The sequence below is a fragment of the Malurus melanocephalus genome, unplaced genomic scaffold (assembly GCF_030028575.1).
Source record: "Malurus melanocephalus ecotype Western Australia unplaced genomic scaffold, MMel_1.1 scaffold_75, whole genome shotgun sequence".
NCBI classification, from domain to species: Eukaryota; Metazoa; Chordata; class Aves; order Passeriformes; family Maluridae; genus Malurus; species Malurus melanocephalus.
Window position 1 is genome coordinate 1,893,843 of NW_026623307.1, and position 25,106 is coordinate 1,918,948.

Sequence of the window (25,106 nt, forward strand, 5' to 3'; positions counted from 1 at the left end):
ACTGGCTTGCATGCAGGGATTTAGACTGCTAGAAAAACCTCAGCCATTTGCCTGAGTTCCTTTAAAATTATCAGTGCCACCTTACAGCCCTGTTAAATGAAATTGCTGACTTTATCTGGCAGCACAACTTCAGGCCAAATGTCGCGGCACAGGACAGCACAAGATGCCTTTGGCATCTCTTGGCTCTTGGCTCTGTGGATGGAAAATGCACCCTGCCCAGCCTGGAGCTCCTCACCCTCATCTGTGGTTTGTATGGAAGAGATAAAGTCAGTGCCTGCCTGTTTTACCACGCTCCATCCCCTCTTGATTCAAATGGCAAAGGAAGCATCATTGGACTGAAGCGTCGGTGTTGCAGAGGATGCAATCACCAAGGGCTGTGCCTCTTCATTAAATGTTAATATGACTGCAGTCTGCTCCTTTTCATGCTAATTGGTGGCAACCTTCAGACTCCTGGCACGATGCTGAAGTGCCCTCTGTGCCAAAACAGAGCCTTCAGCTGCTGTGGGCCAAGGATGAAAGCTTAGACCTGCACCCACGTGCTGGGCCACAAAGGATGTGGAGGCACAACTTCAGCAGGCTCCCTCAGTCCCAGCTCTAGCGTTCTCCATAATTTTCTCAGGTCTATCAAATTTTTGAGTCCAGGGCAGAGGACTTTACCCTCAGCATCACATACAGAGGAAGATCTCATCCAGGAATGGGCATTCTAGCTCARGAAATCCCTTTTTTCATGAACCCCAAAGAAGCCCATGGAGTGCTGTTTGCTCAGCCTGGGAACAGAGCCTCACATACATCCCCTTCTAGGAACAGCTCCAGCTCCTAGGGCTGCCTGGCACTGCCACTCCGACCTCCCACTCATGCTGGGTGACAGCAATGTTGAAAACCCTCCTTGAATGCACAAACCCTTCACCTTTTTGGGGAAGACAATGGGAAAGAGTTTGCAATCCTTGAGTTTATCTCCAGAAGCTGTGCAGCTGGGAATCCCAGCCCTGCTTCCCAGAGATCCGTGTCAGTACAGTTTGTCTTTCCAGGGAGCCACCAGCTCACCAAGATCTCATCTCTCAGAGGAAGCTGTGAGGGCAAGGGCTCTGCTCCTGCTCCACAGAGCCACAGGGAAGGGATAAGGATGGWTCACTACTGCACAGTGCTGCGCTCAACTAAAAGAAGTGATGACTACCTGGGCTGGCAAGCCTTATATTTGGGGATGCATTAGGATATTCCCAAGCAAAGGTACTGCCCAACCATCCAGGGCCAGAGCAGGGACCTGAAACCTGAGTTTTCTGCAGTCCATGGGAATTCCTGGTAGGTGAATAAGGTCAGAGCCAGACTGGGGCTGGGATGGAGCTGAGGAGAGGGGAGATACCTTGCAGCCAGCACCCACAGCCAGACTGGCAGTCCACATTCCTGAGACGTGCAGTCTGATGCGCCACTGGCTCCGAAAGCACAGCTTATGACAAGACACATAATATTAATGTCATCCAGAGTCTGGCTAAGAGGAGAATGGAAAGAATTCCTGAATGAATGCAGACAGCCCCTCTGCTGACGGGAAAGTCTCCAGCCCCACACATCAGGCCAGCACMGCCTGGTATCAGACTGCCTTTCCCACTGCAAGGAGGAAGCAGGAATGAAAGGCACTTTTCCTCACCATTAAAAGTTTATGCAAGTGATTTATGGGTCAGAAAAATTAGCAAGCTCGTCACTGAGTGCTCCATACAGCAGCGTGTGCTACGTGGCTGCTGACCAGAAATGCCAAGACCCATTAGGTGGAAGCAAAGGGCAGCACGATGGAAAGTTAAAGATGCTTTTTGCTGCTTTAATTAATTAACCAGGTCTTTTCTCCATCCCCTGCAGCTTTCATTAATGTAACGTTGAAGTGAAGAAATATTAACAATTCAGACAACATATTAATATTAACACAACACCTGTAAAATGCAAATGTAAGTCCATTAGGTAAACATGATCTTAAGCCATCGAGGCAGAAATAATATTCTGACATTTCCTAGCTTGAGTATCCTGCAGAGATACTGTCCAYCACTAATGCTCCATTATAAGTCATGGCCCCTGATATATGGGGGACTCCTCATCTGTTACTAGTCCCTGAAATGATGAGAAAAACTTACATTTCCATTAACACATTTGCCCATTCTATATGGAAAGTGTCTTCCTAAAGCCATGTCATGAACCAGACAGATCAAAAGGGATTTTTAAAAGGATTTTATCTCTGTGCTAGCAAGGAATAGAGATAAAATCTGAACCTGATAGCTTGTAAATATTAGCCCACYCTTGGGACTGCTCCAGAATATCAGCTTTCTATTATGGTGGTTTCATCTGAGACAAGATTTCATTAAGGGAGAAACAATCAGTTAATCACCCAGAGAACTGATGGTGCTGCAGGGAGTCACAGACTSCTAGAACCAGCCTTCCTGTTCCATATTCCCCATCACCTAACATTCTCCCAGACATTCCTGCTGAGGAGACATTCACACCCTGTGTGTGTTACACCCTTCAGCCTTTGGATTTGCTTTTTCCCAGTTTACCTGGCTTTAAAGAATTGATTACTTCCAAAGCAGGAGACAATCTGATGGACAAGGGGGAAATAAAGAAAACATTCCAGACTAGAAGCATACTCTGAGCTGATCAACTACTGGGAGAGCATCCATTTGCCAACCAGCATGTGACCCAGGTACAAATAAAAAGGAGCCTGCCGCGACTCGTGAAGAGATGAACAATAAAAGATAACAAAAAAAAAAAGTTTAAAATACCAAAAACATGGTAAGTAATCAAAATAATCTGGCAGCCAAAGGCAGCAGTGGCAGGACAACATATAGCTCCTGATGYCCATGAAGCCAGGCAGTGACTTGCTTAGTAATGCCCTTTTTTGATGCAACTCTCTGGTCCAAGCAATGCAGGGTAACCTCAAAGCTGGAGCAGGTTGGCCTTTTCCAGTTGAGTTCTAGCAATCTCCAAGTTCAGCTTTCTCACAGCCCCTCTGGGTGCCTGTTCCAGTTCTTAACCAAGCTCACAAGTATTGTTTGGGCTCATAGCAAGAGACCTCCAGGAGAAGCAATCACCCGGACTGGCCTGCCTTCAGCAAGGGCCTTGCCAGAGGAGGGCTGCTCAGGAGAAACTGGCAGCAGATCAAGGGAATTAGAATGAACACTGGGACCACTGGTTCTGAGAAGATCCGTGTCACAAAAATACATTCAACTAAGCAAGGTCCCAAGGGMCCCAGCAGACAACACCCAAAGGCAGCTGCTCCCTGGCCATGGGATGCTCTGCTGGGGGTGCTGCTTTCCAGGCAGGGCCATGGATCAGGGCTCAGAGCATTGCCCAGCACTGCTCTGGTTCAACCAGGGATTTGCAGTTGTAGCACTGAGTGTGGGCAGGTTAAGGGGAACAGTTGTATCAATACGGAGAGAGGGATCCAGCTGGCTCTGGCTCTATTATTCTTGGTCTGAAATGATTGCAAAGCACAACTCATGAACCTTCTGGTTACCAGGACTTTCAAAGACATGGAAACCCGAGGGGGAGGGGAGCAGGGTATGGGGGACACGGACAGCAGATCAGGGTTAAAACAACAATAACAGTTGGCAGGGAGATGAAAGGGAAATGGGTAACACAGAATTTGGGAAGATGTTTTCTAAATATGATACTGAAATACTCTGGATAACTTCTGTTTTCAAGCAGCCTCTTGGCAGATTAAAATGTCCCAGAAGGTTTTATATCCAGCTCCTACAATCTTAAACTAAATATTAGGTGAGAAAAACATGCTTCTAAGGAAAAGTCAAACATAGCCCTGAGTGAAAAACAATGATCAGGAGAATGAGCGTATTGGGTTTGGTGAATATACAACCAACATCAGTTTTCTTGCCCAAAAAATAAAGCCAAGGGAATAAAATGCAGAGATGWGCAGAATGGAAAAGCTGCAGGAAATTCAGACAGCCTCCCCCCACCCCACATATTCTCCAGGCAGGACTCTCACCCTGCCTGGCCTCAGCCGCAGGCTTGGAGCTTCGCCTTGAATTCCTGAGAGAGCCTTACCCATTCTGMAGCAGGACAGGCTCAAGGTACAATGGGTCTTTTCCATCTGTAACTTCTCTCCCTTGACTTTTATGTGCATCGATTCAAAAGCTGTTTGATTTACTGATGCAGGGGCTGTGAAGAGTCTGGTTTGGTCTAAGGACAGCCTGAGGTTAAAGGCAGCAATGCAATTTCACCACCCCGTCCATTACAGGAAAATGTTCAGATCTGGATTTATAGTCACGTTCCAGCGAGTCCACACACCACAGCAGGCTGAAATTAGCCCCATTTACGCAATGGGATTGAGGAAAAATGGATAAACATCCCACTGGGGCTGGGCACCCCACAGAGAAAGCCCAGAAGTATGGGAGAGGGTCTTGCATGGCACCTTGGACTGTGTATGGCTGTGGGTGACAGAGAGCTGTTTGTCTCCAGATGGAGCTACTTCCAGCCAGGGGGCAGATGAGGAKAGATGAGGCAGTTTCAATGAGACCAGAACAGATGAGGGTGAGTGGCATGGGACCTATCACTGTAAGCAAGGGAAAATCRTATCCTGCAAGTCCAGAGATGGATATGATGACTCTCCAGAGCTGGATTAGTGAGAAAGGACTTTGTTTCATATCTCAGTTCCTCTACTGAGATTGTCTGGAAGTGAGAACAAGCTCTCYTGGCACCAARGTCTGCAAAATCTCACACGCTGCTGGGTGAATTCAGCAAATATCTCCGTCCCTGAYTGCCACMGTCATAACCTGGTTACTCCTGCTGKCTCCTCCACTGACTTYTATGGAYCCCTCAGCTGCATCTAAGTGCAGAGAAACCAAAGCTAAATCCAWGACAATATCCTGAAACTGCTCCTTTGGGCCAGGGTTTTATAGGATGAAGGTAGGCTTGGTTAAAATGAAGACCCAGGTGTGATGAAGAAGAGCTCTTGCATTGTTACCTTCCAACCCTTCCAGAGYTCAGCAGCACAGGTCAACCTCCTGAAAAAACCTACCATTGCCAAAAACCAGACACACAGCTCTTTCATCACATTTGGGCTGCTGAAACCGACAGATCTCAGCACTGGATCATGGTAAGATTTGCAACCCTGTCATCTTGCAAAGCCTTGGCAGTGCCTTTTARTCCTTGGAAAAGGAGCACTTCAGGAATCAGTTCTTGACTTTGTATGTGAATGCTGCAAAGCCAAAACAACTTCTCTTGGAGCACAGGGCAGATCCTAAGATGCCCTGGAGCTTTCTTGTCCTACAGACATTGAGTAGTWATCTCCAAATGACAAAACAGAAATAAAACCATATATCCTCATGCTTTGGTGAGCCTCCAGTCCAGGCCCGACAGATACCTGGCTCTGGGTGCTGCATCTCTCAGACTGCTTAACCCTTGAATAAACAGGGGAAATGCACAATTAGAAGAAGCCTGGTTTTATCCCTTTCCCCCTTCAAATCTAGCTTAAAGCTCTTTCAATGAGCTCTATTAACTGTTGGGCAAAAATCCTTTTCCTCTTTTGAGACAGGTGTACCCTATCTGTCACCAACAGGTCTGGTGTTGTGCAAAGCAACCTATGTTCAAAAAACCCCAAATTCTTCAGTGGCCCCAGGCCTGGAATTGATCTGTTTGTTCTTCCTGTTTCTTCCCTCATAATTTCCTGTAACTGGAAGAATAGGGAGTACATTTCCTGTTCTCCTGATCCCTTGGTCAGTCATCCCAAAACACTGAAGTGTCTCATGAATGAGTTCTTGGACTTCTTGTTGCAACATCACCGCTGCCTACCTGCARAATCAACAATGGGTAATATCTGAGGGCCATACCAAGGTGGGAAGTTTTCACTTACTTAACCTGGCCCCAGGAAGGCAGCAGATTTCCCTAAGGAGGCGGTCTGATCTATGTATTGGGCCCTCAGCTCTCYACCAAAGCTTACTCAATAACATCCAGGTAAAAGCTTTGGGAGCATCCTCCARCTGGCCAACCTGTTAAATCTGGATGGCTGAGGACAGGGAAGCTTCTCTCAGATCCCTTCACTGACAGTTTCAGCAGGGGACAAACCCACTCAGAACCACTGCCTGCAGCAGCAGCGTGACTGTGCCAAGGCGTGTTAAGAGAAAGGGGGCACACACTTTGTTTTGTTAAAACAGACAATCCAAGTACCTGGAAAAGGGCAGGGATTACAAGAATGGGGTAACTCACCACAGGGGATACAACAGCATCTGCTACTGCCCTGTGCTCACTTACTGCTGTCTGGACGTGACACACACCAGCAGCTTCTGTGAATGCTTGTGGGAGGGGGTCCCTCCACAGCAGATGAGGCACCAACCCCACTTCAGCCTGGGCTTGCTCCACATCACACCAAGACAGATCCCATAGGGAAAGGAAACAGTTCAGGAATAAGGCATGGATGGGCTCAATGTCAAAGCATGGGAAAYACAGCTTAGGGTACGTGCAATCCAGGCACATTATACCCTCTTTGAAACTCACTCTCCCATTGTTATTTAACATCCTGCATGTTTCAGCCAGAGACTCCCATCCGCGCCCCAAACTGGCCTGGGTATGGCTGGGAAGAAGAAAGGGAGCTTGAAATGAACTGTGGAAAGATTTAAGTGCTCTAACTSCTGCTTTCCAATACAATTTTCCACTTGGGGCAGGGGAAGGGAAGGAGGAAAGCCTGACAGTAGTTTAGAGCCAGTCACAATTGTGACAGGTTCTTCTTTTCCATTTCCAACCAACTCMCAGGCAGAAGGAGCACTTTAAGTTCCATTTATTATCACAGCCTCATTCCAGCCCAGAGTTTAAGAGCAGCAGTGGCAAACTCTTAGGACCTGTTAGGAGCAGGTCCTGTCTCAAATTGTGCTACACTGCTCAGTGCAGAAAAACCCTRTAATTCATGGAGCCAAGAGCTACTGCAACTCTTCCTAGAGTACCTCAGTTTGCAGCTAAGGGCATCTCCTGTAGGCAGCACCAGTTCTGTCAGAGAAGAGGATCACATAAACAACTTCTTGCACTCCAGACTCTGAGAACAGGTTAASAGCCTTTTAACGGGTGGATCTCTTGCACACCCAAGCTGTACACACAGAAAAAAAGGAGATTAACAGAGGAGTACATCACTTCTGTCTTCTCCCCGGCTACAGAGACTCCTGTTGTAACCCTATCACCACGTGAAGTTTATTGCATTTATCAGCACTGGTCACTGGATGYGCAGCTTCCAAGTGTGCATATGGTGTTTGGGGAGATGCAGACAGCTCAAACACACAGCCCTCATAAAACTGGGGCAAAATTATTATGAAATATTGCTATGTGTTTTCTCCCACTTTTTGGCTTCATTACAACTATCAATGAACATTATTTAAAAATAGCTGTAACTGAGATGTGCTGTGCAGGGACTAAGACACCCTAGCTCAGAATTTCAGCCCAATGCTGCCCCATGTCCCTTCCTGCTCCTCTGCCAGCAGGGCTGATGCACCCTCAGTTGGTCTCCCCTGCTAAGCCCCAGACCCAGTTTCTGCTCCCATTCACTCCCACCATCCCTTCATGCTCACTGATGATAAGATGTGWCATTCTCCCTTCCCCAGATGATGTCAGACCTTTCCAGAGCTGCCCCCTCTGACACTCATGGCTTGCAAACCACTCAGRGGTACTTCTGGTACTGAGTAATGAAAGGAGGGAGATGCTGCTGCTGGATGCAGCCAGACCTGCTTCCCAGGGACCCCACAGTCACCCCAGCAGACTCTGGTGAGCTCTCCTGGGATTCAGGTGCTTCGTGGCTCTGAGTGGAAAACAAGTGTAGCCACAAGCACTGTTTCCCTGCCTGCATCACCTGAAACAGCTGATGGCTCCAGTTGTGGCAAATTCACCAGTCTGGAGCAGGTGAGGARCAAGGCAGTGTGCCTGGGTCTGCATGGACACATGCAAAAGGAGGAAGGAGGACTGACTGTGAATTCAAATTTAGAGTGACTGGGACATACTGTGCCAGGATGCTGAGGTTCACACAGCAGCTCCACATTCAGCTCTGAGTCACACAGGAACCAGCCTGGGGAGCAATTACTGGTGTGCAAATGCTCTTGAGCTGCAACAAAAGAATGGTGAGGAATTTCTCATCAAAACCCCTTGAAATCTTTATCTTGCCCACTTRGGCTTGGGAGGATACTTCCTTCTGCTTAGACAAGTGAAGCCTCAACAGAGCATCTGGGATGCTGGAGAGGAAGTGTCCAGTGACGTGAACAGCCACTGCAGCACAGCAGCAATGATAGCCCTGACGGCATCACCCCGTTCCCATGCCAGCACTTGTGACTGCAGGAACTACACTCCATTAGGAACAAGCTGTTCCCCTAATTCAGTCCTTCTGACTCCTCTGTTAGAAGACTTTCCTGATACTGTGCAGGGCTTTGATGCCAAATGCACTTGGGACATCTGACTTCAGCCCTCTAGCTGCCAGKGCATCACCCCCTGCGAGCCCAGCCTGGGCTAGTGAGAGTCACAAAGCAGGAGGAAATGCYCAAACCACAGCCTGCTCCCACATCAGGTCTGCAGCACAGACAAGCTCCCCACACTTCAATCCTCCTCCCTGCATCCTCACACACAGATGAGCTTTTTATGCTAGCAACCCCATAGACTACTCTAGGACTGAAAGAGAATTGCATAACAGCAAGCACACACCCAGTTGCTCATTTTGTATGTGCTGACAGTCTCATTTTGACTCCACTTTCCACATTTAAGGTGTTAATGGGAACCTTGATGCATTTCAGAGGGAATGTGCACAGATAGARGACAGATGCATGAATCTAAAATCTGGCTCCCAGATTTCGTATCAAGTGCTGGATTTGTTTATATCCTTATGATACCATCTCCATAAAAGCAATCAACCACCACCMAAAGGAGGTGTTTCAATATCTGCACAGCCTTTACACACTAGGCATTAGGTTTGCTTTTATGATGCAGAATAATATAATGTATTCYTTCCACAAGTTCCCAAATGTTGTTATTAAATGCTGCTTCTCTAATAAAATATGCTGCAACATACAGCAGTACATGACGTGGCATTTACACAAGACTTTTATCCATAYAGGACTTGCTGGCTTTTAAACAAATCTGTCTCTTCTATACACTACAGAAGCACAAGATGAGTAATTATGTTCTCTGCTTAATAATGTTTTTGCACTGGCCAATTTAACAGCTAATCTCCACAAACCTCTGAGATAGTCCCCCAGCAGCTACATTTGCATGTTGTAATCAAGTCTTGCTATTAAATCATACTTTGCAACAATAGCTGAGCTGTCAACGACAAGCAGCGGCTCTCGGCTCTTGCACTGGCACCACGCAGGCGAAAGCCCTGGATAAGCATGCACAAAACCTCACTGCTCTGCCAGCCAGGAGAGCACCCCTTTGCACTTTAGGGAGCTTGGGAATGGCTGTACCCATGACAGATCTCAGGACAAGCATCCTTAGTCTGGCTCTGCTCTCTGGTCAGTCAGCTTGCAAGCTGTTTTYTCCAGGCCTGCCTGCTGCTCTCTGCAGTGATAAAAAGCCAAACTGGTTTGCCTGTGGTGCTCTGTTGTACTCCTCTGACTGCTTTCTATGGTGTCCTTAAACTCTGAGCACACTGGGCGCAACAGAAAGATCCCTTTGTGACAAAGGTCCTGCCTTGGCTGTGTGTGCAGAAACAGCTCGTGGAGCCAAGCTGTGATCAGAGCACTGCACCCTGCAGGGTTAACCACACTCCTTGAAAATACCCTGCCCAATTTTCCAGTTTCTTTGCTGTCCTTGTTGATCACAGTGCAGCAAGAAGATGTGGCTGAGCGAGAGGGCAGAGCAGTACCAGGTCAGTTAAGTGACCCTGTTAGTGTCATCACAGTTTGGCTGTGGAGCCCTGAATAGCTGGGTGTGACACACAGCATTAAGCAGATGTTTGATCTTCCTCCACTGGCTTCGACCAGGGATGGATCCCCTGCTCCACATTCCCATCTGCCCTCCCAAAACCTCATCCCCGAAGAGATTCACATAAACTCCAGCTTAGCTTGGCACCATACTCCTGTTCCTGTACATTCACTAAAGCAACATGTCCCTTCTCCTCTACTTTCCCACARCCTCAGTTTTCCCTCAGTGACTGTGAATATCTGGGTGACCTGAGAGCATCTGTCGAAGAACAGCACCAAGAGGCAATTCCTAAGAATTCCCTGCAGCAAGCATCACTGCACTGGCCCAGGCTGTTACTGAAAACTCTTGCTCTGAACCAGATTCTGACTCTCTGCAAAATGCTGCAAATGTGCAATAAATAGCAGAGCCCTTTTGAACCCTGCCTTTTGCAGCAGCCTTACCAGAGGCAGAGTTTCAACACAGCAATGTGGATCAGCCCCAGCCCGGCCACATCAATGATGACTTTCTGTCCTAATGATTCTTTCTGTGCATTAGCACAACATTTATTTCTACCTTGCCCTRTGCTTCCCATTTATTCAGWAATCTGACAATGTCTCCTTCCTTTYAACATGGAAACACAGGRAAAGGAGGATTTCTTGCTGGAATTGGCTTACTCTGTGAAAGTAGACAGATCAATCTAGATTCAATCTGTCTCACTAATTGTTGGAGGCTGGAACTGACCTGGGGSTGGCCCAGCTGGGAGTGAGAGTGTGAGCACAGGCACCCTGCTCCCAGCTTCTCCTGCTTCATGCTGCCAACAAATCACACCAGACCTCTTTGTGCATGGTGCACCCTGTCTGCTCCTGATACCTGAGCACTTGTGCCCAGCCCCACGTGAGTGGCACCGCACCAGATGGTGCCTGTCTGGCAGCAAGACTGCAAATGAGCACCGAGCTTAAATAAAGAATGAMAAAGTTATTCATGGTAAGATGACTTCTCCAACAGGTGCCCTGTTTCACTGCTGCAGAGCCATCTCCTCACCTCACTTTAGGTCCTGTTTGACCACAAAGTCCTTCCCAGGGGTACTTCCAGAGGGGCTAAGYCAGTTGAGAGTTGAGTGGCAAAGATAAAAGTTCACTCTTCTCTATTCCCTTCYGTTTGATGATAGCAAAGTGTTTCATGAATGATAATAAAAAAGACCCCAAGGATTCTTGCTCATTTTTGCTCTAGAGATGGTGTTGGAGCAGAGAAAAGATTACGTGACTTGCCAGAGCCCATGCAAGGAACAGCCTCTGAGTTGGGAGCTGACCATGGAGCTCCTACCCCACGTGTGGTGAGATGGTGAGGGGTCCAGTGGGATCACCAGARAACATTCCCAGAGGCAGAGAAAGCTTGCAGAACATCTTGGCCAATAATGAGGCTGCTCATTTAAGAGTGCTGCATTTCAGATGAGACAAGTGAAGGACACAAAATTTAAGATGTTCAAAGCTGATCTCAGGAATTTCGAACCATCTTCCATTAAAATTAATGGAAATATTAATGCAAAGTACACTCAGATCCTCAAGCAGGTTCTTTCCAAGCAAGATCTTCCCATTAACTTGAAAGRAAGTTGTGCCCAAATCCTCTTACATCGCTGGGAACTGTCTGAGACAGGCAAAGTCAGSCTGCAAATCCATTAGGCTCCAGATTGACTAATGCATGGCAAATTGAAAGAGGTGAAAGTACTAAGCTGTAAGAGGAACCCCACTCAGGGTGACCTTGAGTGAGGAGCTGAGCACACAAAACATGTGTGTGACTTGGAGCTCCTTTTTTCAATGGAGAAGAAGTAGGGAGATGTGGAGCAAGTGGAATCCACTGCCAGACTGATTTAGCTGCTCTGAACTATGGGGAAAAAACATCAAAAAAGTAGCAGGACCAAGAACAATGCACAGCAGTAGCTGGAAAAGAACTGTGACCTTAGTTGCTTAGGAGAGGGATAGAAGAGAGTTCCACTTTCACCCTCTGATTTGTGAGGACATAATTTCAACAAGGTCCATGGAATGCCCAACGGAGCAGAGTACATGGAGAGAGGAGTAGTGTCAGTGCAAAGCCAGTCCTTTGCATTAACAAAGAGCAATGTGCCAGGAATTTAAGACTGGAAAGATTATTCCAACGGCCGATGGCCTGTGCCTGGAGGCCTTCAGGTAGCTACTACTCTGTTAAAAAATACTTGTTCGGTCTAAAACACATTCCAGAAGTGCATTTGTCCTTGAAAGAGAATTCCCTGTTCTTCTCTTGGCACAATTTCCCTGTTAATCTCTCTTTCCTTTCAAATGCATGCTTTATTTCTAATCTGAAGCTTCAGCTTTCAGCCAGTAGCTCTTTATGAGAGCAATCCCAGCTGGCTGACAATCCACCCGGTTACTCCAGCTCACACTGCCCTGGGGAACCAAGGTACTTAGTGCTGAATGGACTGTGGAGGTCCTGCTCGTGGCAAACCAAAACCCTGGCTCCCTCTGGGCAGACAGCACGGATCCAACAGCAGGATGTCGAGCAGGAATGGCAGGWTTATCCCCAAACTGAGCATCCCTCAGCACGGCCAGCTCCAAGCACTCAGGATTCCCTTCATCACCTTTGGACTTACCCCACTGCCTCTCCCTGAAAGCAACTCTCYTCCCTTAGTTTGTACCTAAAGCACCTCCTGACAAAGCAAAAGATGGCACATCCTCTCAGCCACTGTCCCAGCACTCCCTGCTGGTAACATCCCAGGGTGGCCAGCAAAACTGGCTACCCGCAGAGAAGTCACTCAGCACTCTGTCTGTACATTCAAAGACAAAGAAAMTAAGCCAAAACAAGGACTCCTTTTCCATGTTTCTTAAGAAAAAGGTATGCCTAGAAATCCTGCTGGGAGTGGAATAGCTAGGGGGTCTGGTGATTTTTCTAGCCAGATCCCAGTCCAGGAGAGGGCCTTCCTTGACACAAAATCAATTCAGCARCTTGAGTCCATGATGAAATTGAGAGGTGTTTCTTGTGGAGGGACGATTATTCATCCTTTCTCACGTCAGATCTGTCCTSTCCCATGTTCATAAGGGCTAATCACAGACTCATCTAATTCAGGGCTGCTAAGAAACCCACATCCACAGGTTAKCAATTTCAGTCCAGATATAGCTCACTGCCTTGGGCATTAGTCAGACACATAKTGGCCAGAGAAATGGTGCTGAAATGCTGCTGAGGGCTTTCAAACATATTGTTAAACAAATGGATACGTAAACAGATCTCTGGGATGACACATAGAGACAGCATCTCTGACTCAGTTACAACTGCAACTSATTTTCCCACCTACCTGACTGCCACCAGAAACCCAGACACCTCACACTGACACGAGGAGGTTTTACAGCTCCTTCCCAAGTGAACACTGAACCAACTAAGATGACGAACTCCTCTGATTCAGTCTAGGGAGAGAAGAGACGTCCCACACTCACTGGGATTTAAGAGCCCAGTCCTTCCTGCCTCTTGAGGGTGGGAGCACACACTGGCTGCTCTGGAACCCTGTTGAGAGTCTAAAGAGAGCTACTGGTCACTGTGGGATCCTGTGTAGGCCACCTAAGAAAGCTTCAAACATCTGTTTGGATGGGACAGGATTATGTTCAAATCCCATCTGCCTGCTCAAGAAGGCTGGTTTCCTTGATCACCTTTTCCATTTGCACCCCCCTCATTGCACTGACACTCCAAGGATTTGGCAGTTACTATTTCTACAGSTCTGATGGATTGGGAACCTGTTATTAAAGCTGCAGGATGGCAGAAGGAGGCAGGCCTGTGTGAAGAAAAGCAGCTACACAGTACCTGGGCAGAGCCTTTTGCTAGGGTTCTTTTTCTCCACTTAGGAATGGCCATAGACCTCTCTGGAAGGAAAGAACAACTCTCTGCTCCTCAAAGTCTCAAGTGACAAAGGCTRTTTTGCAGCTTATGTGGAGGTGGTAGACAGAAAACCAAACTCATGCCTTTGGCAGGAAAAATTATGTATCTCTTGAAGTTTTAAAGGTCAACCTCCAGACTTATTYCCCTGGACAATTTACCCTTCACTGAACCAATGCCAAAACCGGGAGGACTGGTTTATCTCTGTGCACAGTGACAGAATAATTCACCAGCCTTGCCTGGCCAACTCCAACGCTTACCCTTTGGCAGGTGAAGGGTGTACTTGGGTAAAGTTTAGTGCCAACAGTGAAACAGAAAACAAGATATGGTATGAAAAGAAAAATTCGAACATACTATTTTTTTTTTTTTTTGTAATTGCATTGATTTTATTTTGTTCTGAAATCTAAACAAAGCATTTCACAAGTTTCAGGTGAATCACTGCTGCAAGGAAGCAGCTGTCCAGGGATTTCCCCCATAACATTCTAGTCCACCAGACAAGRCAAACATGAGAAGATGCCACTTTCAGAGACTTCCCTGGCCTTGCAGGTCAGAGTGAGGCAGAGCACGATCACTAACTGGGAAATCAGATGCTGTCAGGGGATCTCCTTTACAGCAACACAAGCAGGGCTGCTCTGCTGGGCTGTGTGCCATGAAACAATCATGCAATAAGGCAGGTCAGGCACCCAGGGACTGTGTGAGCTGTGCAGCAGCTTCTTGTGCAAACAACCCACTTTGCAAGCCTCAATTTCTCAAAAGGAACAAAACACCTTACGGTAAACCTGCCAGCTCATTGCAGAACAACCAGGTCCATGCTAAAGTCCAACACATGAGCTGTACACCTGGGAAGTATCTCTGAAAACAAATCAGCAGCTGTGTCAGCTGCTTTACATATCTTTTTCCTAGCACTGCCAGTCAACACCTCCTCTAGCAAAAAATAATAAACTCCAAGCAATTCTGCTTTGCTCTTTTTCAGAAAAACAAACCCTCCCAAACCTCCACCCAAACTCTGTTTACACCAAACCTGCTGCAGTCCTGAATGGAAGCAAYAAATGGAGTGAGCTAATGTGTTAGTGACAAATAACCCGTTCAAACAATTCCAGCATAATTATAGGTTGGCTCTCTTGATGTAACATTGGGTGCATCACTGCAGATATTACATTCACCTTATGAAAAGAYTGCACAGAGGAGCTCGCTTGGTAACCCAAACAGCATTATGTATCATGAGCCTGTCAGCATCAGGAGTGCATGCACCCTGGCATTTGAAGTCCTGGTGTTTTAAGTGATAATCCAATGTACCAGACATCATTGATCTCTATATAAAAGGGGGCACCACTTTTCCTTTCAACTGGAGCTATTTTTCACTTCTCRTTCTGAAGAGTTGTGTGGTGCTGCCCGCAAGTGGCTACACTGCACAGCAGCTCGATGYGCAGCACTCCGGGTCCCCAGAGAGAAAAAGTGATCAATACTCCAACGCTGCTTTTGTAAGAGGTCTCTAAGTGCTTCCACGAGAGATGCTGCTCCTCTGAGTTTCAAAATTACTCTGAAGAGAACATGAAAGCCCCCACTGCAAATTCATAATCCTGACACAAACTGCAGCTGCAGCACGGAATTAAAATGAAATTCATTGGCGAGCTGCAAGCTGGTCTATCGGCAAAGGCGGAATCTGGGATGTGGGAAGGGACCTCAGAAACAGACCAAAACTCAGACACTGAGGGAGCAGGAAAACCATGTTAAGAAAGTTCCAGCTGGGGACAAGGAAGTGCCATTCTTGACAGGGATTTACACCTCCTTGGTGGGTCTGGGATGGCAGAGATCCTGAGAACTGCATCGTCTGACAAAGGTGGCAGTAATCAGAGAGTCTTGGGAGAGAAGGCAAAGGCATTTGAAGGGTCASACTTGCTGTGGGTAGGTGGGCAGAGCCCAGCAGGTCTCCAGAGAAGGGTCTGGATAGCGATGGTGAATGCAGAGAACAGATTGCATTTTCTATTTCTTGGATACAGCCAAAAGACACTGGACTTCCCGCAATTAATTTCTTCCAGGGGGATCTCAAATTGGCTTTGGCTCTTCCTGCACACAGGCTGGAAGAAGTCTTTCATGATGATSCATAACCTTTATGGATCTCATCCTTCCTGCTGCCTGGCAGCCCCCAGGAGCAGGACCAGTCATGCCAGGCAGGCTGGCTTCAGAGTGGGCAGCCAGCACTTCCTCAGCACAGCCCATATCACATTCCTGAGCAGGGACTGGTGAGTGCATGTTGTAAGAAAGGGTTCATGAGGCATGGTGGATGGGAATGAACTTGATGATCTTTTACTGCCTGGTTGRGTTTTGCAATTGGATCCTGGGCAGGATCAGAGACATCCAGCCCGTGCCAAGAGGCAGTGACACAAAGCCAGTCCCACTGTCAACACCAGCCGTGTGTGATGGGACATCTGGCAGGGCTGTCCCCTCCTGGATGTCACTGCTCTAGGGCCATCTGAAGGGTGACAGTATGCTCCTGTCCCAAGTGTCACCCCTGTCTGTCTGTCTCTGTGTCACAGCACAGTGCTCCCCTGGCAGGACAGCATCCCACAGAGCTCAGAGCACCAGCCTGAGGCTCTGCCCGTAGCACTGACTGATCCCAGCAGGGAGAATTTAAGCAACATGGCTTTAAAATGAGAAAGCAGACTGCTTGCTTCTGTGTCAGGTCAAGCCACTTCCTCTGGGGCCAGGAAGGACTAGCAGGCTGGGAAGGACTGGCAGCACAGGGGATGAAAATGCCTAGGTCTGAGCAGGAGGAAGAGAAGTGATGTCACCTAGTGTCACCCCTGTGACCACAGGGGCAGTGACAGCCCCGCTCCTCCATACAGCTCCAAGTTGCCACTGGGACTATCAAATGCCATCAGATACCTCTCTGTTATAGCAGGGGGTGGAAGGGCAGGGCAAGCACCTGCTCTTGCTGCTCAGCACCTCTTTTGATCTCAATCCAAGGCTTCCAAGACGTCCAAGGTTCCGCTGARTCCACTCCACCCAAAGTGCTTGGCACCCAGGGTGCAAGAGCGGAGTGGGTGAGTGCAGACAGGCAGCAGAAAACTGACAGGAGTGGCAACATTTCCTTGGAAGGGTTTTATCATTTCAAAGGGAACAAATTCCAATTGATTGCCCTTGTAAGAGCCTGCATGGTACTTGCACTTCCAGCCTAAGCAATAGAAATTTTAATTGCTCTGGTAATTACACTTCGAGCAATGCTGCAGTCCTTTGTTCTCCAAGTGGGAGACCAATATCTGCTGTTCTCCGGTGGCCCCGTCTGGCTGCAGCTTGGAACAGCATTTGGCACTTGCAAGGAAAGGGACATTCCTTCAGTGACCAGGGGGACACCARGCCTTGACACACACAGCCTGGCTCACGCAGATCTCTGGGGCACCAGGCACACCCCCCAGGTCAGAATCAGCTTAGCTTCCTCCCGTTAAAGCTGCTGCTCAAGAGCTTCACACACCTGCCATAAGTTTTTCCCTGGAGCATGTCCCAAGTCTGATGCTTTGCTGAGGGCACTGGGCTCTGGGGTGCATATTTCCAGTCTTGACACCAAGGTTATGTAGCTTCAGCTCCCGGCTACATCTTTAGGAGGCAGAAGCTCTGTTACCCTCTGAGTCCTGATGGGTACTGTCAAAGCATGACTACACTTGGAAGAACACAAGCCYTACAAGTTATCCTGGAAAACTACCATAAGGAAAACCTCTTGTGACAAGTGCCATGTCACTGTGTGGACATCAGCTTAACCCTGTGACAGGCCCAGTGCTTGAGAAGAACAGTCTCTGCTTGGCTGGGCAGGAGCCACATCCCGTGCTTCCCAGCAGTATTCAAACATAAAGTTTTTGTTGCCAGTAAAGCTGCAGCACGTATGAGCTGCTCCAAAATCACCCAGGGTATAACCAGACCCAAGCACACGTTTGGCTCAAGGGCATTTTACCTGCAAGAATGCGTCAGCCGTAGCACAGACCTTCACGCTTCAGCTCACCAGCCAAGGACTGTCGAAGCGCTGGGCTGCACACATGGGGTTTGGGGGATAAGCTGTGTGCAAACTTAACAAGGCTCTCCCTGGCAAATGGGATCCTGCTCTCCCCAGGCTGGTCAAGCAAGCTATAAAATACAAAGTATGAGGGCCTGCGTGGAAGCGTAATTGCAGTTTGGATCTGTCAGGCACACGCAAACTCTGGGTTTACTTGGAGTTACACTCATCCTGCCCATGCTGTATTTTTCCCAAGGCATGATCCAGGCTGGCATGGTCCAGGGTGGCTCAGCTCCCAGGTTTGCCAGAAACACAGGACACAGCCATACATCTCTCAATCAACAACTGCTAACATGACAAAGCTACTTTGTCACACATCAGGCCTCTCACAGCTAAAAGCGAAGGGCTCCAAGCAGCATTGCTACTGGTCTTAGCACTTAAACAAAATAGTTCCACTCATGTCTCTGGAGTTTGCTCAAACAATGGCAGAAAACACCCACTGAAGCCTGGGGAGAGGGGGGCCTGTGGCAGAAAAACCACAGCTGCTGATTTGTGAGATACACCCCACACAATTAGAAACCCTGGTCCATAAACACCCTTAACAAAGCCCAGCAAGTCTGGGGGATTTCTTTTCCCTGCTGTCCATTGTGTGTCACTGCCTTTAAAACTCTCAAAAACAAACGCTCTTCCCTTGCTGATTTTATGCTTTGGCGCTGAAGTGCACGTTGCCCTGTGAGCTTGGTTGTGCTGAAGGCACCAGCTCTGCTCATACAAAGCTCTGGGGCTGGGAAACTTGGGGTGGGACCATGTGCCACGTGCTAATCACCCACCCACAGGCAGAAGGAGTCTGCCACAAATGATGTYCCTTCTTGTTTAAACATTAAGATTTCTCAGTTAAGAGAAATTTCTCAGTGGTCYGTGTGTTTGCAGATGTCCCCTTTCCTTGCTGGGACTGATCTTGTTGGTGTTTCTGAGCAGATCTAATGACAGACCGTTCTGTTCATTGACAACTTCATATACTCTCCTTTTTTAGGTTAACTTGAATAATTGGCAAGAAACAGGACTACATGGGTGGAGTAACAGGCCATGGATTTATGACATGCTGGTATTCAGGGCGAATACAGAAATATCCTGAACTCTGCCGCTGCTGTCAATTTGATAATGAGAATGTGATTTGAAATAAAAACATCTTGGGTGCCAATTCACTACAGCAGCTAGTAAAAATAGGCAAAATACCTAGAAATAGAGGACTCTGTGCTCCAAACACATCCAAAGCTTGAATATCATACAGTATCACACAAAAACAGAGCACGTGGCTGCACTGGGGCTACAGTAGCGCAAAGGCCACTCAGTGAACCCATGGATGAGCCTTAGCAGAGAGAACAGGGCACTGTGTGGGTGTAGCTAAGCACAGGTGAGGGCTCTCCTTTCCAGTGCTTTACAGCCTTTGGGTATTTTCCCCCAGGACATGCTCCCAGAGTTACCCCAGAACCAACAGTGTGAGTTGCAAACACCCCTGGGGCAAAGCCTGGATGAGCTCTGTCAGAGCCTGAAGTACCCAAGGGCAGGCCTTTTAGACAAATAAAAGCAGCTTTAAAAAGCTAGAGAAAAAAAAAGAAAAAAGGGGCTGCAGGGCCTCGTGCATTTTAAAGAATCTAATCTGGCCTTTACAGGAGCTGTTCCCAGTTTCAGGTCAAGCCTGAGGCCTTCTTTAATCTACTTTTAAGTGGTACAAGCAGTTGTGATCCCTTTGCCAGAAGGCAGGGCAGTCTCCTCTCACTGCACCTTCCCGTGTTTGCTGCGTGTCATCTTCCACAGCACTTACTTGTTGCTGTCCCGGTACTGATAGATATAACAGCCCTGAGGCATCCCGCTCTCCTGGTCCAAGGTAAACGAGAGCTTCATCTGCACAGAGGAGAAGGGGTGTGGGACAACGAAGAGAGAGAGAAAAAAAAAAGAAAAAAAGCAACATTTTAGGCTCTCAGTCATTACAGCAACTTCAGCGAGGCTTGTGGGAGAAAACTTAACTCACCAAGGCTGACACGCAAACACCATGGCCTGGAACATACTGTGGGGTTCCAAACCTCAGGGAAAAGTCACATGCGTTGCAGAAACCTCTTGCTTTTTCCACCCTTTGTTACTATAAAGTGTTCGTGGTTCCTCTGAAATGCACGGGTCGTAACAGCTCACCCCTCCAAACCCACCCACACACACCACCCTTCACCAAAGCGATTGCGGTTCCCCTCAGACACTAAAGAAATGAGTTTCTGTAGTTCCCACGAGTCTTTCTCTGAAAACTTTCCCGGCTCCATCTCGTTCCTCCAGTGCATTAGAACAGAGGAGAAACCACAGAGGGAAAGGTGACAGATTTTTCCTTCTGTGCAGGGTTATTAAAGAGCTGTTAGAAGGGTTTGCAGCTTGGATCCGCCTCCGGCAGCGGGCTATGATGGGACCTGGACGCTGCTTTTGCTSCAGCTCCAAGAAGGCATTCAGCGAGGGTTTTCGGATTTCAAACACGGYTCGTTTTATTTAAGGGGGAAAAATTAATCCTCTTTCAACAAGCAACAGAATGGTTCTGTGGGGAGACTTTTTTTTGCTGAAAATGTCTTCGGTGATTTTATACACCGAACTGCCTAGAAAACAGCACGGAACTGAGTTCTGCAACAGCCCTGCAYATCCAAGCAGCCCCTCATTACCCTGGGGAAGGCTGCTGACCCCCAGAGCAGTGTCCCACCAGCTCTCACAGCCCCTGGGGCAGCAAGAGACCCTGACCAGGAGCCATCAGACTGGGTAAGAAGAGGCAGCATCCTTCAGCTGCCAGTCTTCTTCATGRACTTTTTGGGGGTCACAGAGATTACTATCAGCAGGGCTGTTGCCAGTGCTGGATTGTGCAGAACTCCTGAAATGGCCTGGGAAGACCACTGCTAAAAGTCAAGGAAGGTTTGCTATGATGAGCCTGACCTTTTGAAACAAGGAAAGGAGGAGAGAGCAGTGTTGAGCCACTGCATTTGATCACAGCCTCCTCTCCTCTGGGCTCCGAGAAAATTGCTAACTCAAATTAATGGCTTATCCAGGAACGAACACAGAATTAAAACATCTTTCTCCCGTAGGCTGTTAAGAAATGCATTGTGCTGAATCACTAGATGATGCACTGGTTTTCGCTTCTATAAAGAGTAGCAAAGTCATACACTGTGATCTCAACTGACCCAAAAAAACAGCATGCCATGAAATCATTGAAAAATTTACCAYCTTGAATATTGAGTTAAGAATCAAGTACCAGGCTGAGGCCAAATTCAGCTGAGCTCCCTTGACTTCTGGGCCCCTACCAGTGCAAGCCATTGTGAAACACAAGCTCATGCCACACTGTGTAACACAAGTGTCTGTGGCACACACAGCACAGCTCAAACCACTGTCAAGGCAGTGACCTCTTACACCTCCACAACTCCCCTTCCTGCAAGCCCTGACCTTGCACCAATTCAGCAGATCACTCAGATCAACTTTGGAGACTGGTAYCCATGGCAGGGCTAACAGGGCTGGCAGGGGAAGCTTCTCCTGGCCAAGATCCATGAAACCTGGCTGTGGATCCAGCCTCTCCAGATGCTGCACATGGAAGCTAACTCATGGGAGCAGGAGGTCAGCAAGAAACAAAGGAACCTCCCTCCCCAAGGGAGACAAGTGATCACCTTGCTGGCCATATGTGCTCCATAAGCAGAGTCCTCCCAASTGAGCTGCCAAGGTCTGGGGAACTGAAGGAGGAACTGGAAGCTGCTTRAAGCCATTTTTGCTGGGCCAGGTTTTCCAAAGCTTTCTTGCTAGAATATCAGGAAGCAACTCTGAGGCCAAAGGGACAACAGGTATCTCAGACACAGATCCACCAGGTCCTTTTCTTTGTGGAACAGGCACTGYACCACAGAACCAGTGGAGTGGAAGCACAAAAGAAAGTGCAAAATTTGGCAGAAGTGTGGCTTTAGTGACTTTGAACAATCATTTTGGATAAGGACAAACTCAGGAGAGCTTGAGACTCTTGTTTGCAGCTGTCAGCTAAGTGGGCTTTGGGATTGCAGTAACTGAGCATCTCTGGTTAAAGCTCACCTGGGCTCTGTGATCCCAACACAGCTCGAGGGTGGAGCCACCTCTCCACAAGGACACAAGTCCAGGGGGAGAAAGGAAGGAAGGAAAAAGGCTGGGAAGGAAAACAGCCTTGTTTGGACAGGCTGCCTGGGAAAGCCTTGGGGCAATCAGGTCTGGGAAGGTGACCTTTCCACTATCTAGGGGGATAGGGTCCCATGGAACCTGCCTACCCARAAAGGAAAGATCACAGTTCCCAAAGATAACGGGTTTTCAATTTTCTGTTATTTTAATCCCTCTTTGTCTGCTCATGGTATTCCAGACAAATAAAACACACCCTGCTTGGCAGGCTCGGCCATCTCTGCTACCCACTAGTGCCAGCCAGGCCTGGATAATAGGGACTATACATGGCATGACCATCTGGGTCAATGCTGTCAGGCAAGAGCATGTTGCCATCACCCACAGTGACAAGAGGACCACACTCAGAGAAAGGTCAGGGTCAGGCTGTCACACAGAGATGTGTAACTAAAGGTCTGCCCCAGCAACCAAAGCTCGAGGCAGCTGTGCTGTCACTGATTCACAACCCGTGCTCTTCTGCAGATCTGCCCTGCTGATGCACTGTCCTGGTCAGCCAGGAGGGGGAAGAGGGGACCTGTGTTTGYCACCAGGAGTCCTTACAGACCCCAAAGGAATAGTCAGGCTCTGACTGTGCAGCCACTGGCAATGCTCTGGCTGCCTTTGCTCATTTGGTGGCATTTGGCCTCCGCAGGGAGCACAAAGCCTTCAGGCAAAACTCCTCTCATGGGGTGGAAAGCGAGCAGTTCAGGCAGCTGGGGAGGGACTGGCTGTGCAGGAAGCACACTGGGATTGCAGAGACTTTAACCTTCCTTACTAAGCTTAACAAGGCTATCCACACCCACTGGACATGGTGCACTTGGGTACCCTCTGCCACYGCAGCCAMAGGAGAGCTGCACTGACCACACTCTGCCATTTCTGCACAACCCTGCTCACTGCAAAGGCACTTGTGCTTCCCAGCACCTCAGTGCTTTGAGACTTCTCTCATGCTAAAGCTAATCAACGAAGTGCCTGCTGCCACAGACTGCCAAGGACAGAACTCAAGTGTCCTTTCCCAGCTCTCTGCAGCCCTACACTGCTGCTTCTCTCTGGTCCCATCTCCTCCAGAAACTGCCCTTTTCTTTTGCCTTCATTCACTACACACAAAGCCTCTGGTTACTTCTGAATTACAGAAGGCTGCAGGGCAAGGCTGGGGCAGGAGATGTCAGGAGCTGATCGACCACTTCATCTTTCTTCCATCTGACTTCTGCTGCAGCAATGTCACGAGACATCCAGAGCCTCCTGCATACACAAAGCCCTACAAAACAAGCAGCCTTTTGCAATCGCCCCTCTGGCACAGCTTTAACTCTCARCCAATTTGACAACATTGCTCCAACACCACTGTGCTGTTTTGAAGCTCCTTTTTGTGTCATTTTCCTCGTCAGGAGGAGCTTGCTTTAAAGCCAGCAAACAAACCAATATCACAGCACAGAAAAAGGCACTGCTCCCCAAAATRTTGCGTTTTATGCCTGCAGCAGCAGCGGGGGACTGAAATTTCTTAGAGAAATGCAAGTGCAAGGTGACCCCCAYCGCAAGTCAGATTCATCAGATCAATCGATCTTCGCCATTAAACATATGAAATAATTTTATTTTACAAGACACTGCTGGGCTTCCCTGGGAGAGGAGGGGGAAGAGGAAATTTCCCAGCGTCAAACTGCGGCGTGATTTGGCTTGCACTGCCCCCTTTGGTTGTGTAGCCCTGGAGCTCAMATGCTAATAAAGATCCCTTTCCACTTCAATGGCTTTGCACATAAAGAACCGTTCGGCACGGTGTGTGCATGAACTCAATGGGAACGGGAGCTGGAACGCAGCCATGCTGAGAACACAGTGCTGCCTACCAGGAGAGCCCCATCAATAATTGAGACGTCAGAGGCACAGGGAGGTGTGTGAATAAGAGCTGTCAAAAGGAGTAATTTGGATCTCTTTGGATACAGTGATGGATAGGCTYGCTCATCACCAGACACAACTGCAATACATCCGAACAGAAGAGGAGCAGGGCACTGAAATTCCAAGGGGCTGGCGCAGGTTGTTTGATGGGCAGGATGCTGTTGACTCCATGGATGGGAGTGCCTTATTTAAGGCAGCAAGCAGGTGTGAACACACTGTCCTGTGACTGGTCAATGGAACAAGAGAATGCACACACAGCACACAGAGCCGCTCACAGATCCTTGGTGAGGTTTGATGGCACGTATTGTGAGCTCAAGGTGAAGGTAATGCCAGCTCCTTGAGGAAAGCCACCTCAAGGAAAGTCCTCACCCAAGCCCACAGCACTGAGGGCTGGCGTGCACATAACACTTGTTTGTACAATTWCTCCACTTTTTGGATTAGTAACACACTCCTGCTCTCCATTCCTACATCCTCAAATGCAGCAGAGGATGCAGTTGGCTGACAGMGGGATGCTCCTTGTTCCCCCATCTGTCAGACACCAACGTGCTTCATCTGCACCCAAAAGTCCCACCCCACCCTCAGCAGAGGTGAGCAGACACTGATTCTGTGCACAGACATGACACAGTGAAGCAGAAGGAGCAGTGCCCTCAGTGCACTGACAGCTCTGTGCTGCCTGGGCTCTGTGGGGACCCAATGCCCCACTCAGGCACACAGGCCTTGGTGGGGGTTTTGGGGAAGCTTTCTACATCTTGAGGAAGCTCTCTACATCTTGAGGCTTCGTCCACCAAGGCCAAAACCCAGATTTTCAGAAAGAGGGAACAGTGCCTCACATTGTCATGGACCTCCAGACTTGCCTGGGCTTCAGTGCARCCAGCAGCCATCCTCATTTTAAAGAATGTTTTAGACCTGCAGCAGTTAGGGGCTCAGTCATGCGATAAAGCCTGGTAGCTCCAACAAGGACAGAGCATGAGCAGCACTCTTCTGGCTGCTGAAACRCTGCCAGTCCCTATATTGACCTGACTGGGCAAATTCTGCGTGCCCCTTGAGTAAATGGCTTGGCTTGGATCCCCCGTTCCCAGCCTTGGCTCTGAGCAGCAAACCTTCGTCATGAGATGAAAAGTTTTCTCTACACATGCACTGTGTCAGAGAGGTATTATCGGTTCAGCCGAGGAAGCAGGTCACAGATTTGAGCTGTCCCAGTTGTAGGGCAATGGAAGGGCAGCCTTGGTTGGAACCAGTCAAGGCAATTCCACTGATGTGGGGGGTATTCAAGCAGAAAGAGTTCACCCAGGGCAGGGAG

The 25,106-nt window shown here is 48.4% G+C and overlaps 1 protein-coding gene across 1 annotated transcript in view; it reads right to left on the reverse strand.

The window, feature by feature from the left end:
• The window catches only part of DIS3L2 (DIS3 like 3'-5' exoribonuclease 2), a 176,276-nt gene that overhangs the window by 15,192 nt on the left and 135,978 nt on the right, over nucleotides 1-25,106 (reverse strand). Inside the window, exon 15 of the mRNA XM_057367230.1 lies at nucleotides 19,563-19,642. Coding sequence (XP_057223213.1) covers nucleotides 19,563-19,642 — 80 coding nt within the window. The remainder of the gene's footprint in view (nucleotides 1-19,562; nucleotides 19,643-25,106) is intronic.